At 40.6% G+C, this 16,626-nt stretch overlaps 1 protein-coding gene across 10 annotated transcripts in view; it reads left to right on the top strand.

Moving 5' to 3' along the window:
* The window catches only part of LOC111863322 (homeobox protein homothorax), a 1,160,896-nt gene that overhangs the window by 345,836 nt on the left and 798,434 nt on the right, over positions 1 to 16,626 (top strand). For 5 of the 10 annotated variants that reach the window (XM_023849541.2, XM_023849544.2, XM_023849540.2 and 2 more), the window contains exons 1-2: positions 3,539 to 4,371; positions 5,385 to 5,605. In XM_023849541.2, the coding sequence (XP_023705309.1) occupies positions 4,357 to 4,371; positions 5,385 to 5,605 (236 nt within the window). In that variant the 5' untranslated portion in view covers positions 3,539 to 4,356. Of the gene's footprint in view, positions 1 to 3,538; positions 4,372 to 5,384; positions 5,606 to 16,626 lie in introns of those variants that run through there. The other 5 variants (XM_023849543.2, XM_023849539.2, XM_023849545.2 and 2 more) reach the window with 3 other exon arrangements.

The raw sequence follows: 16,626 nt of genomic DNA, 5'->3' as shown, positions 1-16,626 counted from the left end.
CTTGTAGCATAGTGCCTCAAGCAACTACGCTACCGCATGTCCCCAATTCTAACCATATATGACGTAATATAAGCTTAACAACTTACAAACTTACAACGCTCTAAGTGTATAAATATTGTATTTGTTAATTAAATAAATAAATCTGTAACGTTTAAAATTATGTCTTTCATTTCCATTAGTTCCCTTTTGACCCCATAAATTTGACCCCTTCNTTCTGTTGGGTTCGTTAGAAAGAGCTAGCCTCAATCACTGGAGTTTTCTCCAGTTATTAGTTTTCTTAAAAACCAGGACGATGGATAAAGTCCAAAAACCCAATATATCAGTGTGTTATACACCATCGTCAGAATCCTATAGTAACTAATAGTCCTGTATCTTCCACATTCATACATCCGTCAGTAGTATTTCGGTAATCATCCTGAGGCCTATTGGAGGACTGTTAATCTATCCGCGATGAGCGGTTTCTGGCCCCATGCGTACATCCTGAATAGGACACGTCTTAGTGAAAGGATATTAATGAAATATTTTTTCAATGTCTCTTCCACCCCTTTCTGTGTCCAGGCCTATTATTCAGTACCGTAATCATTTTTCAGTCGGTAGGATTCCTTTGACGGGAGAGCAGCCCGTTGCAAGGCCGTTACCTACACTCAGGACAACACAAACACAGAATAAACACATACACAGACATTCATGTCTTGAGTGGGAGTCAAACTCATGATCCCAGCGTCCGAGCGAGCCAAGAGGGTTCATGCCTTAGACCGCGCAGCTACTGTGATCGACAATGAAATATATAGGCTCCGATATAAGGCATGAAATTGCTGGTAGAACTGCATTTATGTTCCCTCTTAGGCTATATGCTTTTATTATTTCTTTTGCCACCTTTTGTTCAGTCTACAGCCCCAAAAATCTGCTTAGCTTGTAGACGGACGTCAGAAGTAAACGGGCTACCCACTTGAAATTCGCCAGTTTAGCTCGTTAAGAACAGGCCTACAGATAGCTAATTCTCCTGATGGGTTTTCGAAAATTTATTTCTTATTAGGCAAGCGGAAAATATGTTAGCGCCAGCTGTAGACCGAAGAGGATTTCGGTAGTACTGACAACTTCGTATTTTCGAATATTTACATTAACATCATTAATATAGATATATAGATCTATTTATTTAATTTAAAAAAAATTCAATTACGCATATGTAAATGTTATGTAGGCCATACTCATTCATCTGTTTAAACAAAATAAAGTTTAGTACAGTTCTTATTTATTTTAAGCCTAAATTCGACAAATATTCCGAAATGTAAACCAAACAGAAATAGGTTTATTCTCTGCTCGTAGGCCTAAATTTTATTAATTATTGCTCTTGGAGTCTGAACCTGTTAGAGATGGTACTTTTTAAAATGCCTGTTATTAAGCGCCATAGTACCCTCTAGGCTTAGTTCCTTTTGCAGAAAAACTTGTGAAGAACTGCATAATTTCAGGCGCCGTTGTTTCCAGGCGAGTCCCAAGAGATTATTAGGGCAGGTTCTATACGGATAGGAGTTGTAGAGTTGCGTAGAATGGGATGGTAAATGTGGTCTACGTCTTCGGCGTTACGCTGTGACGTCGAAGCTAAAGCACCAAGTGTCTCAGATCTCGAGAATATAAATGCTACTAGTATATTTCCGAACTTGTGCCACTTACGTACGTAATTGTTATTTAATTTGTAATTACCTGAGAAATGTAAGTCGCCCTATGGCCTGACTGTGCTTTTAATTTCTTGCCGATATATCTATATGTTGGTCTTGTGAGGTAACCTACAGGTGTTACGGAATTCCGTAGGAATTTAGGGCTCTTCTTGTAAGAGGCAAAAAAATATATTAACCTACTTTTGCATAGAACGAGAAATGAAACATCTTTCCTCAGGTCGAAAATAATATTTGCCGTATGTTAGAAGACTTACGTGAAATATGCCTATATTTCTTGCACAGTAGCAGCTAAAAGTTCGACTAATATGGAGTTAGCAGTAGGCCGAAGAGGAAAGGTTGTGTGCTGAAACATGAAACACGCCTGTATAGAGCGAGGTGTCAGGTGCTGGCACTACAGGATGCTCGAAGGAGGAGTTCTGGGCCCGCCTTTCGGACAGCCACAACTTACAAGGGGCGTCAGAGAAACAAGAAAAGTTGTTTTATTCGATGAAATCTAATTCCGTGATATGCAAATATTTTTAATTGTAAATGAATTTATTAATTTGCCGAAGCATCTTTGTGACGTCATTTACCGTTCAGTAGTGTGCACCTAAGTTTTATTTTAACGCTTGTAGTAGTGTGCAGTTATTGAATTCGCTTAATGAATATAGCTAAGTTATTGAATTTGCCCAGTTGTTGAATTTGCTTAATTGCTTTAGTCTGTTTTCTCTACCTTTGCATTTAATTATCTACTTTCTTAATCCGTTCCTCGTATGCCTTTACGGTATCGAGGATTTTTTTTAAACATTTTACAGACGGTAGGACTCCTTGGACGAGTGATCAGCTCTTCGCAAAGCCTCTAACTAAACACAGAACACAAGCACAGAATAAACACATAGACATACCAAACATTTATGCCTCGTGTGAGATTCGAACCCATGATCCCGGCTTCCGAGCGAGCGAAGGCAGTTCATGCCTTAGATCGTTTGACTACCGTGACAGGTGCAAGTATTTATGCCAGGGCTATATTCTGAACGAGGCCAGAAGGCAGAGCTAAGACTTGGAAACACTAAGCATAACTTCCCATTCCCTAGAGTCCTCTAGTGCTAAGCTAAAGAGGAATTTCAACATGCAATGACACTTTCATTTTCATTCATTCAAAGTGAAGTAACAATTTTCACAAATACTCACATCCATAAAATGTAGATAAGTAGCCAATTATTTTCGTGTGGGAATGTGCATAGGCATATAGGTCACATAAGCTTATGGACTGTGGAAGCAGGGAGGGGTGGATAAGATGGATCGATGGAATTTCGTACAAAGCTACAGAGAGAAAGTAGGCAAAGCAATACATCCACTTAAAAATACCTGGTGTATCTGTGAGAACACAGACACTGAATATCTGCAAGCATTTCTTCGTAACATGCTCTTAGAATTGGATTGTGCAGCTACCTGCTACGGAAATATGATGAAATGATGATCCAATGAATGTCAGCGCGGGGCTAATCTTCATTCGACCTGATTTATGTTGGTTCAAGCATTTGACACAGTAAGCTGCATTTCGCGAGGATGTCAGGAAGGTGGGCAGGTGGGGTGTTGCTTGTTCCATCGGGCCGCCGGGCACAATATTCCCGGCGGTGATGACGACAAAGGCGAAAGAGGGGAATCTTGATTCCGTGCTACGGCTGCTGAAGAGGGGAGACGAGAAAATGAAGGAGCCTATGTTTTTAGTTCTTGCCATCCGTCACTCTGTGACTGAATGGCGCTGCGATCAGAGTAGACGAGTCCCGTCAGTGCCACGAGCTCTCGGCCCGCCCTTGTGCTTTAGCGTAGCCGTGCTCAACCAGTCCAGTTCATCCATGTCTTGTCTGCTCACTCGTAAAGGGGTTGGGTCTAAGCTGCGCATTGGCAGTCTAGATCTGAAGATGCGCGGCGCAGCCCGCCCTTCTCGAAGCAACTCACATGACGAGCCATACATTTCTACCGGCAGGAGCCCCGCGCTCGGTCCCTTCCCCCGCGACTGTAGTGATTGACAGTTGGCAGACGACTGCAGTACGCGCAGGTTCTATACGTTCGCGGCCCGTGTGTGTGAGTGGCTGACTTTCCTGTCTGCCCCGGCTTCCCTGAAAACTCTCGGCGCAGTAGCAGAAGAACCCGAAAACAACATCACGAGCCGTCGTTTTACCCAAACCAGCGGGGGCACTTCAACACATCTATCCATATATACAGATGGTTTGACTGGCAGCAGCGTCGTGGACAACTTCCTCTTTGCTGTAACAGTGTGGGACCGTCACCGCGCTGTTGTACACTGAGGCGGCAGCAAATCGGCCGGATAAGGCTATCCTCGTCGCGCGCGGAATTTGGAGTTGTCAGCCATCAGCGAGGAAGAGAAGAAACATTTCCGGGAATACAAAGAAGCCGTTGTGAAGCTACAGAGTCTGTGATGATGTGCGTGCAGTGTGTGGTGATGTCATGCAAGTGATACACATTTTTATCGCTTCAAGATAAGTTTGTTTGTTGGCGAACAAAATTCCCGTCATTTCGAATGCACAGTGTTTCCCCCATCAGGTGCCATCAGTCTGAATTGAAGAATTATTGAAGTGTTGTGTGCCTGCTAGTTGTACGGGTGGGTTCTAGAGCTGAGTCGTGTGTCAAAGTGGCCCAGCACGCGGATTACGCCGGTGCTGTAGCCAGGGCATTCATGGCTCAACCACGGGTGAGTTCCCGGAACAAATTCACAGCTCCATTTTACCCTTACGCCATCATTTCCCTCCATATACATCCTCTCCCATGTGCCCCGTGAGGAGGCATGTGCAAGGCCATATTCTAGCAGTGTTTATGAGGCTCGGTAGTGTTTTTCAAATGTCACCATCAATCAGCGTCTAATGAATGTCGCGGCCATGTTGGAAGAGCAAAGGGGGCTTCCAATGCGTCTGATAGGCTAGCACGTCTATCTATCCTACGCCATACACACATACAAACGCACGGATCGCAAAATGTGCAGGGTTTGTTCACAGTGTAGCGTAAATTACTGAAATTCAGATTTTAAAGGACAATGAATAGTATATTTTGATTTGAACTGGATATACTAGGTTTTTATACAAGATTGAATTTTAAAATTTTAATCATATTTTAGTTTCGAGCTTTCTGATAAAAGTGTTCTTGGCCAGTAAATGATTTGTGTGTGCCTATTTGCGGATAACTCCACTTCCTTTCCGAGAGAGAAAAAAATATAACAGTTTAATTAAGCTTCCCATCCTCATATTTTGTACGTTGATTGATAACATATTTTTTAAATTGTTTTTATTATAAACGGGTTCAGTTAAAAAACACAGTAATTCTTAACCCCAGAATAATGCACTTTTGTGCAATTTTATGCTACCTTTTTGATTATGCAAAGCAAATAACCCATTTCTGTTATCTGCCAACACTGATTAAAAATGTGGAAACTAGTTTTTAAGAATCAATTTCTAGATGTGCATAAGCATAGAAAAGTTAATTGCGCTAAATAAAAAAATTTCTTGTTCATTGTAAGCAATAATATATTAGAACTACATGTTACGTTGCCGGCTCTGTATAAAAGATTCCCTCATTTACGGAGCAAGAAATCACGAGACAAACTAGAATTACAGATTTTGTAAATTCGGGACAATTCGATCGAAACTTTATATATATATAGTATACACACATATATTCATCCTCTGAAAGTTGTGTGCAATCTGTGTGCAGTATGATGATGGAATTCACACTTCCTACATGGGAGACGCCCCACCCTCCATGTACGACCCTCATGTGGCTCACCGGCCACTCCAGAACATCGCTCACCATTCACCACACATGAACCACGGCATGCATCAGTATCATACGGGCAATCACGTTGCAGCCGTGTCCAATCATGTAATGGGCCCTGTGACAGACGTCCACAAGCGGGACAAGGATGCAATCTATGGGTGAGTAACACGGCACTGTGCTCCCGTAATGTTTTTTCACCGGCAGCGAACACGACGCGGCTACCGGCTATGCCCTCATACTTCGCCGCCAACGCTTCGGAACCCGTCCCCTCGCCTAATGAGCCATAGACACACACTTAACTGCGTGTTGTGTTTACTGCTGGTATCCATGTGTACAAAATTGCGATCATAGAACTAAGAATCGACTTTGGTCAAGTGGTAATGCTCCTTATCGGAAATGCAATGCATGGAATCGTTTCCGTTTCCTGTGACCCTTTGTAAGGCTTTACGCAGATCCGTTAGGCCTACATGATAAGGGTAAAACATAGAAAAATGTCTTCCTGTTTATTAATATCATGTCCAGTTTATTGAGGTTTTGTGATCGGGGCTGAGTCGATTCCAACAAAATACTGTGCTTTATGCTAATTTGTCATTTCATGACATTTACTGTGAAATCGTTTACGGCAAATCGATATCAGACTCGAGACATTCGAAATAAGACTCAGATAACGTGCAACACTATTAAATTAATCTCACGGCAATATGTTACAAGTATGGAACTGAGGCAAGCTGTTTCCTCTTAGTAATAAATAATAAGGTGTCCAGTTTTCTGTGTAGGCCTAATCGTCCAGTAGGCTTACTCGAATGCGACCCGCCCAATCTGAGAGTACATCGGCCCGTTATAAACTCGTTAAACGTTAAAAATAGTATCTGTTAATTATTTGTGATGCAGGGACATATCGAGCACCAAATCACGCACAATTCGGGACTTTGCATGCAACTTTCGGGCCGTAAGATGAGATAAGTGGTCAGCCAGCACGGACTTTTCCGTTATTCTGAAAATGTTATAAACGGTTTTCCACCAAAATATGAACATTAGTTACTTGCTCGGAATTTCAGCAGAACTTTAAACAATAAGTCCGCCAAAGGACTCTAGTCACATTATAGTGACGACGTATGACGTCATTGGTTAATTTGTTTCCTGGTCTAATGTGTAAAATCTTAGAATATTTTGCGGGTATTCACGGCAGCGACTGTTTGTGACTGTGTAGAGTCTTGTAGGTGGATACTTACATTTCGGAGAATCGTGCTGCCTTTACCTACAGGGTTTAACTTGAAGGTGGATGCCGTATTTTCAGACGAAACTTTGGTGTCCACATACGAGACGAAAGCCCAGAAGATCTCTATGTGAAGGTGTGTACATTTAAGCGAATCAGTCGCGAGAGAACAAGACGCATGGATAGGCATTTGCATTCCGGAAATGACACAGCTACTGAAGTGTACGTAGGAGACGCCCTGAGTTCCTGATGAGACCCTGAGTTATATATGCGCAAAGTGTGGAGAACATTAGCGCAGATGCGCATTCAAGGATCGGAATATTTTCATGTCTGTCGTAGTGCCCTCTGCGGATTCCGGTAACTTATCCAAAGCGATGTAAGTTAATATAATTTGACTATTAGGCCTATTGCTCTATATAAATAGCGTAAGCCGTGCCACTAGCCTTTTATGGCAAAAATTATGGCTGTAGTTCCCCTGTGACTGACTGCTCGTTGGTTCTGGCTAGGTCGGCTGGTTTACAGCGCCGTAAGGCCTTCACTGAAACGATTTTCCAGGCGAACCATGCATGTCGCTGTAAAAAGAAAATTCGGAACTAAAAAAGGGGGAAGGAAGAACAACTGTCAGCGCTTGTTTCATGTATTAAATAACATATGTTATTATGCTTTGTTTTCCATTTCTCCTGTCATGAAAATCGTCTTAGACGCTACGGTGTTGCGATGTCATATTTGTAGATATTAATTTTAGAGGCCTGGAATTTTTAGCACGACTATAGATACAATAAAAATAATTGCAGAAATAAATTATTATTGTTATTATGTAAGTAACGTACTGTCACATCAAGCTACAATACTACTACTTATTAAAATTAATTACCCTATAGACAGATAAGGTTGATCTTTTCAATGGTTTAAAATATTATCGCATAAAGTGGAGGGGAGAGTACGACGTTAAATTCTCTGTTCGCTGATTCTGGATCACTTGTAGAAGTTTGTAGCGATAGCACATGGGGACTGTTAATCTCGGCTTAGGCTCTGCGTAGCTAGTAAAGCTATATTTTTATCATGTATTCCGCATAGCTTTACTTTAGTGATGCACTTATTTTAAATAAAATAACATTTGTCACTAATTCTTATATACAAGACTTTATACAAATTAATACTGCAAGAGTCTGCATTTCACTTTCCGTCGCGTTTGAATTATATGGCCTATTTCAAATGATTGATTGCTTTCTCTCCTCGGAAAGGTTTCTCGATAGGCGGGTAATTGAGCCGGACCTTTCTTCACTGTTCTCTTTCCTTCATGGTTCTGTGCAAGATATTGCAGAAACATCCACATGACGAGGATACCCAAATTTCATATTCTGAAAATGTAGAACTCCGAATAGTTTTTATTTTGCGTTGTATTTCAAAGAAGCACTCCCTAATTGCCGTTATATTTTACAGGTGAGTCCCTTTAGATAAGGATATGAACGGGGATAGTTTGTCGGTATAGCGATGGGCTACGCGCTGGTCATCCGGGGTTCGATTACCGGATTGGGTAAGGAATTTTTCTGTTCTCCGCGATGTCCAAACCGGCTCTGAGGCCCTGTCCACTTGGTACCGGGAGCTCTTTCTCCGGGGATAAAGCGACTGTGGGCGTAAAGCTGACTGCTCACCTCCATTTAGTGCTGAGGTCAAGAATGGTGGAGCTATACCTCCACTCACATATATGCCTTAATGGCATAGCGCTTAATTGATTAAGAACAGGGACAAGTTTACATTTTTGTAAGAAAAGATCGAAATTTTATTTATGTAAATAAGGCTTGTAGGCTCAAGCTATGAATTTCGCGTATGATGAGCAAGGATTTCCGTAGTTTAAACGTACCTTTTTGTGCACATGGAATCTCTCTTCTTCTGTTTGTGTGACAAGCAAAAGAAAGACACAGACCTAGGTATTGTCAGGCAGTGAAGTGCTATTTCAGGATGTTGTTAAGGTTAAATTGTCGAATCAAAGGGCGCAAAGGTTTGTTCATTGGACCAGGACGAATGACATTGCACCAGAAAGCGAGCCTATAAACGAAATTTCATTTCATTTTAATTTTTTTTTTGCGTTCAAACATAACTAGAGACTAACGAACATCCCTCTTCTGGCTGAAACTGCAAATACTATAACTAAACGTTTAAGACTACGCCCACCGGTGTGTCCCAGAATCCGGTGTCTTGAATGTTAAGTGGACGGTATAATTTGCACTTTTTGTTTGAAATACAGCCAGTGATATCCGAACTTTATTTCATTTTACATGACTTCGAGCACAGAGTTAATCAAATTTGAAACGGTTTTTGACCACAGAATAGCATATTTAAATAGCTTATTAACCAGTAGTTAAATTCGTGTTGAAGTCGTTAGTAAGATGCACAACAATATCTCTTCCACGGGAGCAACGTTACGTAAGCGCAATTGGATATAACGTCTTAGGTAAAGCTTAGTTCAGTTGACGTTCCAACAATAGACCCTTGTTTCCCGTGTGTTAAGCGTAGATCCCTTGTTATGCCGCCACTGTTACAGATTGGATAGATCAGGAGTTTATTTCGATATTAAGTAGTAATTCATGAACCATGTCCAACTGCACATGGTCACTGTAATCAGACTAATAACAATATAGGCATAATGTCAGTATGTGTCCCAGTGTGGTCATGGGGTGTCTAATATTTTGTTCCCAAGTAAAGATCGTTTTCTTTGTCACGGCTCAACTTGATAGAATGCTATTCTTTGATTGGAGCCAATGTATGCAGAATATAATAATAAAAAGAAACGGGTTTTCTCAAATGTTGTGTTATAGTTAGACTACATATGCTTGTAATAGGGGTGTCATTGGTTTCTGTATCATAGTTACTGAAGCCTTTTTCTTACATTTTTGTTAGCCCATACTGATGTACCCTCGTTTAAATTAATGATATTGATGATGGTAGTGATTTGGATCTAGTTGATTTAGCGGTGACGCTCTTCAAATATTTTCGGAAAGTTCTCGGTTCGAATTTTAGCCGGGAACACAGAGTGTCTTCAGCATTTTTGTAGTTTTCCTCAATCTCTCCAGCCACATACCTGGATAATACCACAGTCAGGCCAACTTCCCTTCACAAAACAAAATAAATGTGTGTGCATGCTCGCGTGGCAGGAAGGCATCATAGACTCAGGTACCGTTCCAAATATTGGCAAGTTAGATTCTAAAGGGTTCTGACGATGTTGTATAAGTCGCAGAATTACTGGGTTTTTGGACTTTTTCCTATCGTCCGGTATTTTAGAAAATAGAAACCACGACGTTTCGGAAATTGGACCTGTTTCCGTACTCAGGCATAGGGGAAGACGCCTGGTCCAGGGACCCAACTGATTAGGTGTGTTCCCCCTCAACTGAGGGTTGAAACAGATTCAGTTTCCGAAACGTCGTGGTTTATATTTTCTAGAATACCGGACGATAGGAAAAAGTCGAAAATCCAAGTAATTGACAACTCACTCAATGAGAGTAAGAGATAGCACGCGTTCTAAAATAACAAAAGCGACGCTTTTCTGAATATTATGACAGAAATGTCGGGTTATTCTAATGTCTCGAATAAGGGTGGGGGCGATATTTGATATGTCTGTATCGGCTTGAATGCGAGGACAAGAATAACAACCAGCTTTTTTATATCGGTCCGTGCGTTTAACTTGGCGAAGCTTTAAAGCTAATATATAGCTTTTGTAGTAGTAGTAACAACAGCAGCAATAACATGTCCACAGAGGTGGTGTATCTTATTCATTGAGACAATACTTATGACGTTGAAAAAATACGGCCATAAAATGCATGAAAGCTGTTGGTGTGCGTGGTCCTTGCGCAGTTAAGACAGTATTGCCAACCTATAAGGTAAATAGCCCGTACGGTGTATACATACATGTAAGAATACAGTTTTCGTAACGAAGGCAAATGAGTATCGTTAAGAAATTGTGTGTGCCGAACCAAATTTGATCCGGTGGGGGGGGGATTCTACGAGTAGTAGTGTTCAGTGGACACCACTCGTGTCAAATGGGCGCAGTGTTTTGTCAGTGTCTTAAGCGACCGGCAGTGGAGCCTGCTACCATCATTACTGTCAGCCTGAATGTATCGGAACAACATAGATGTATATTTATGTGTGCGCAGTCGGATATGCTGTGGGTCAGAGGACAGTCTTGGCCACATTGTTTGTGTGAACTGCTGTTATTTGTCAAAAATGTAATTGATTAGTTTTGCTGTGGATTGTTATGTGTAGCTATGTAGGGCATTGTAGTCAGGACCCATGTAAACTTCGTTGTATCCTTACTGGCGTTAATATGAATGCCCTGAACTTATCTTTACCCCTGTACGCCATATATATTTAATGCACCCTAGTTTCGGATTGGCTGATCTTCATATTTTCTGCGAGTAATAGGCCTACCGTATGTAATTTCAATAATATATTTTTTTTCAATGGCTCTTCCAGCCCATTCAGGGCCCAGGCATCTTATTCAGTTCCGTAATAATTTTTCTATACAGACGGTAGGACTCCTTGGGCGAGTGATCAGCCCGTTGCAAGGCCGCTACATAAACACAGGACAACACAAACAGAATAAACGCATGCCTTAAGTGGGATTCGAACTGACGATACCAGCGTCCGAGCGAGGGAAGACAGTGCATGCCTTAGACCGCGTCGCTACCGTGACCGTCACTTTCCGTCATATGCTTCTTCTTATTCACATAAAGGTTTCATTGTGTTTTTAATATATAAGATAATAACATTTTAGGCAGTTAGAAGCCAAGTTAGATGCATATGGAATTCAGTTATTTATAAAGAAAGATTTAAGACATTAGAACAAATTATATTTATTTTTTATTCAATTGTAAGGTTATAAAACCATGAAAGATAAGAAAGTAGGGCCTATATCCAAACACTACTAGTTCAGACACGTATTTCAAAAAGAGAATACGCGGTTAAAAGGTATGAGATTTTTCTATACTTTCAGAATTTAAAGTGTGTGAAAGTGATTGAAGTACACCCTATCTGGAAATGCAACTGTTGACTACTAAATACAGGTTGAAAAGAAAAAAAGTTTAATCATATCTGTGTGGAAGACAAACTGGTAGTTGGTAACTGTAGGTTGGTAGTTGTAAGGCGGGTGCAAATTGCGTTTGACTTGTATGTGATAGTACACTGTAAAGATATTCCAAGTTATTTCTGCTCAGTTAGGTGACTGACATGCCATTGTATGATTCGTCTAGCCATTGTATGATTAAAATAAAAGGCAGTTGCCCTGACGGCGGAAATAGCCTTGTTCACATGTTTAGGATTTGGGTTCCTGCGTGGTACACTAGAATTTTGTTGCAGTGTGCGGTCTTAACAAGGGCGCCAGAACTTTCGCATGTGCAGAAAGTAGGTTCACAGTATGCATATCAGACGTTCAGAGCAAAATCTAGTAAATTACATTAATTGTAAGATGAAATATTTCTTTTTATTTAAAAAAAACGTTTTTCCTTCCTTCCTACTACAATATTTTTTAAACCCTAAATTTCAGGGCTTGCGCAAAATGGCAAATAAGTAATCACAGTGGGCCTTACTTTTTTTAACCAAATGAAACTTACGGTACGATACCCAGTTCCTTTGTTACTCCTACTGTATATTGGAGTGTTGATGTTGTGTTGCGGTGTGCAGAAGGCGTTGTACTCCCCCTCCACCCTCCTGCAGTAATTATAGTATTTAAGATGTATTTAAAAGTTACGTGTGCCAGGCATTCGTCATAACTTGTATTTCGTTGAAAGCTTGTCTTGTACCCTCTGTTGTTTAGAACTTTAGCTGTGAAACACTGTGCACTGTTACAGTTGTTATACACATAGTAACAGTGCAGTTCATATGTGAGAAAACAAAACATTCTCGCATTCTGTAACCATATCCCAACAGAGGGATATTGACAAACTGTTGTTGCGACGTGAGGGGACATCTAGATCGAACGAAACAAGTAACTTAGAAATGTATGATAAAATTCTCATGTTGGGAAATATTGATTCGTTGAAGATTCGCAGTACGAGCAAAGATGAATTCGCTGTTCAACAGAAGGCCTTAGATGTGAATATGTATGCAGTTGATATGATACAAGCTCGCTACTCTGTAATTTCTTTGAATAGGCCTACGTGACGAGTGCATAGTTCCTTAATTAACCATTGCCGATCCTCATATCATATCCGTGAAATTTTGTTGTTTCTTTCCGCTATAATACGTAATTTTTCATAATTTAATATGTATTCACGTTTGTGTTGATAGTTCAGTGTTCAGTTCAGCACCTGGCATTATGGGATACTTTTAACATTCTTCTATACAAATTAAGTCCGAAAGTTCGTGACTGAGACAGTAATAGACTGGTCGATTTTCTGGACGTTATCCAGCGTCCTGCCCATCAAAGTGGGCGCGCGGTCTAAGGCATCAATTGTCTTCGTTTGCTCGAAAGCTGGGATCGTGGGTTCGAATCCCACTCAAGGCATGGATGTCTATGTACACGTTTATTCTTTGTTTGTGTTGTTCTGTGTGTAGGTAGCTTCCAANGTAGCAAAATATCTCCTGGCTTCGTTGACCGTTACAAAACTCAAACGTGGGTTGCCCAACCAGAAACGGTGAAGAAGATTAAAACCGCCAAGCGATAGAACATACGGAGAGAACCCAGTTCTTCCTTGTAAGTAAAGCTATCCCTGTATCAGGCCGTGAAGGCCCACAGGGCTGTGAGACGTTGAGGGTCCCACATTTTCTTTAGACAATCGGCTCAAAGATAGCGGTAAGGTTGTCAGCCTTACGCGCCGGCCGCGCTTTACTCCCCAGGAAAAGTATTTAATTCCTGGTCCTCATTTCTGTTAGAGGCTGAGTCAACCCCAGGGCCAAAGTGCGGCCGGAAGGATTAGGTCAATTGAAAAAAATCCAATGACTTCATCGGACTTGAACCCTTGACCTTCCGACTTGTAGCATAGTGCCTCAATATAAATAATAATAATAATAATAACCAGCGTCCACATCTTTATTTAAATTGACGTTTCGAGGGCTGAACTGGAACTGAGGACGGAGGCAGTCGTTTTAAATAAAAATTATGATGGATAGTGTACAGAACATTGATCGCTGTTTTTGTATGCAGTCTATATACTTCGGTCTATTATGAATTGTATTATATCCTAAACATTTAAAATGGAGGAGTAGAGTTACTTGGATTTAAATGTAAGTATTCTTTTCCAAATTGATTTTGTTTATCAGTTTATTTATTCGTTCATTTTGTGTTAGTGCAACTCACGTTTTTAAATGGCCCTTCTTTTTCTATTCCTAATATCAACAGAAAACAAAGAAATATTATATAACTTACACAGTGAGCTGTAAAACATTTGGAGAAACCTAACGCATAAATGTAGTGGAAAATTCCTTTTTTATCCGGTGTCTAGAAGGGGAAGTGAATTCTGGGTAAACCATCAGATATCTGTGTCCTAGTGAATATTTCATAATACGCTATGATAGAGGGATGAAAGTGCGAAGTTCTCTCAGAATAAAGAGTTTGTATGTAGCCCTAATATTCTGAAGCCAGTAAAGCAATGCTTGCTACATCGCAGTGTGTGTTTGTGTGTGTGTGTGTGCGCGCGTTAGATGTGAGTGCAATCATACTAACATAACTCATACATAAATATGTATTTGCCGTTTCTGTTTCGGTCGGTCAGTCGGATTGGCCCACACACACAAATCCATACAGTTGCAAAATACAAATCACCTCATTTGCAACATTGAGAATGTCGTTATGAAGCTTATAGCTTACCACGTGTTGGTTTTAGTTCTATACACCCGTAATATCTGTAATGCCGGAGTATACAGTTTCTGCAGTAATGACATATTATGTTTGAAGAAAACAGTCTTCTGGGATGTGGCACCGTGTAGATGTGGTGCTAACCGACGTTTCGGAGGAACGTATCGCCTTCATCATCAGGGTAGAAGGGAAAATAAAATCCGCAAGCTTGTCTGCTTGTACCGGTTCTCACGGTCTCTTCGCTTGCGGATTTTCTTATTTTCCCTTCTACCCTGAAGATGAAGGCGATACGTACCTCCGAAACCTCGGTTAACACATCTACATGGTGCCACATCCCAGAAGACTGCTTTATTCAGTCACCGCCGTGAAAACCTCAAATCTTACACATATTATGTATGTTTAGAAACGTCTAATTAGGGTATTAGTGAAACATGAATGTTTGGTGGAGAAATTTACATAGGTTTTAAATACATAAATAAATGTGTAGACGCTGCCGGTTGCGCAGAGGCCCGCTAATCTAGATAAGAGATCCCGCCATGCGTGTTTTGATATTTTATCAAGCATCTAATTACAATGAAGGGACTGTGTGTGTGTGTGTGCGTGCGTGTGTGTTCTGTTTGTATTATTAACATTCACTGCCTTGCAGAGTTGAACATAGTTTGCTCTTGTACACGTATATTGTGACCTCTTTCCTTCCTGGTCTGAATTTGGGAACCACAGTACAGTCTTTTATTTAGAGGGTTACAGCACGAATAATTTATCCCGTAAGGCATGTCGGATTACAATTATAAGGTGAAACAGAATAAAATGCATGAATCATGATGTGAAGAGACGAGATTACTCTTCAGTTGTTTCAAGATCAGCGAAGTAGCAAATGACTGTTATTTGAATATCTTGCAATTCATCGTACCTCTGTCACTTTCGTTTTAAAATCATCGGGTTTCGGGTCTTGTTTGGACATCCTTGATACTGTGTATTGGGACTAAAGTTACTTAAGTACGTACTTAAATATGGCGATTTCGTTGCATGTAATTATTATTATTCTCTCACCTTAATGTTGTAATGGTAGACTCGATGTACGGACGCAGGGAGAATTGTTTCTGCTGCCCAGTAATTGCGAAAAGCTTTATTCTTCTCAATTTTTGCAGCTGTTATTATTCGCGCGGTTACGATAATTTCCATGATGAGAGAAACACAGAAGACGAAACAAAAAAAAAAAACTTGCAATTTCATCTCAGCTACGTAAAATTTTTATGTCAAGGTAAAATGTGGGCAATATTCGCTGTGTAATGATGTGAACGTATGAGGTATAATTGTTAGAAGAGAAATAATGACACATGAATAGGACGAAACAGCCTCCCTCATATGGAAAATCAGTGCTGAGACATGTAGATCGGTGGGCGGGCGACATTGACCACTGTTTCGCCAGACTTGAGCCTATATAATCATACATTCCGTACAAAGAGACAATAATTTAATCTGTTAACGCTTTAAATCGTATTGTTTGGCAACTGATTTCTTCTGCCCCACACCGTCTGTTCACTGTGTAAGCGTACAGCGGCTGTGATATGAAATTAACATTACTTTCACGTAACTTAATTAAAGTCCACTCGTCGGACAAAACATAAACGCTGCATAATGTTTTCTGTTGATAGGGATCTCGCGCATTCAGCAGTATAGGTTAGGATCCGTGTCTCGCCCAGGCCTCTCCCCTCAAAATATGTATCTGCGTATAGATATTTATGTATGTTTAATATTGTACTCATTATCATTTGTTAAAAAGTAATATTTGTTGAATCTATGGAACGGAAGACGAAAACGAACCAAAAAAGGTAGACTAATTACGACTAATATTGCAATTGAAATCTTCAGTAAATTAGAGTTGATTAGAAACGGCTACCAAATTGAGGAAACAACGCCCGTACCCAAAAGCTATATGCCTATGAAAAGGAAACACATTCATACTGGAAGGCCGTAGACCTAGAAATAAGAACTTATCTCTTAGCCAGTAGCAATCGTGTAGGTCTGTTGCGTGTTTAAGTGCAGATATCGCCAATCCTGTACGGGGCTCATGTGTTGTGAGAAGCATGGAATGAAACTTGTACACGGTACTTGTTATTACTAACATAAGATCCATGTGATATGCTTANAAATTGCAGCCGCGGCGCGCACTT

Source organism: Cryptotermes secundus, unplaced genomic scaffold (genome assembly GCF_002891405.2).
Source record: "Cryptotermes secundus unplaced genomic scaffold, Csec_1.0 scaffold159, whole genome shotgun sequence".
NCBI classification, from domain to species: domain Eukaryota; kingdom Metazoa; phylum Arthropoda; class Insecta; order Blattodea; family Kalotermitidae; genus Cryptotermes; species Cryptotermes secundus.
This window is presented reverse-complemented; position numbering and strand designations above follow the sequence as displayed.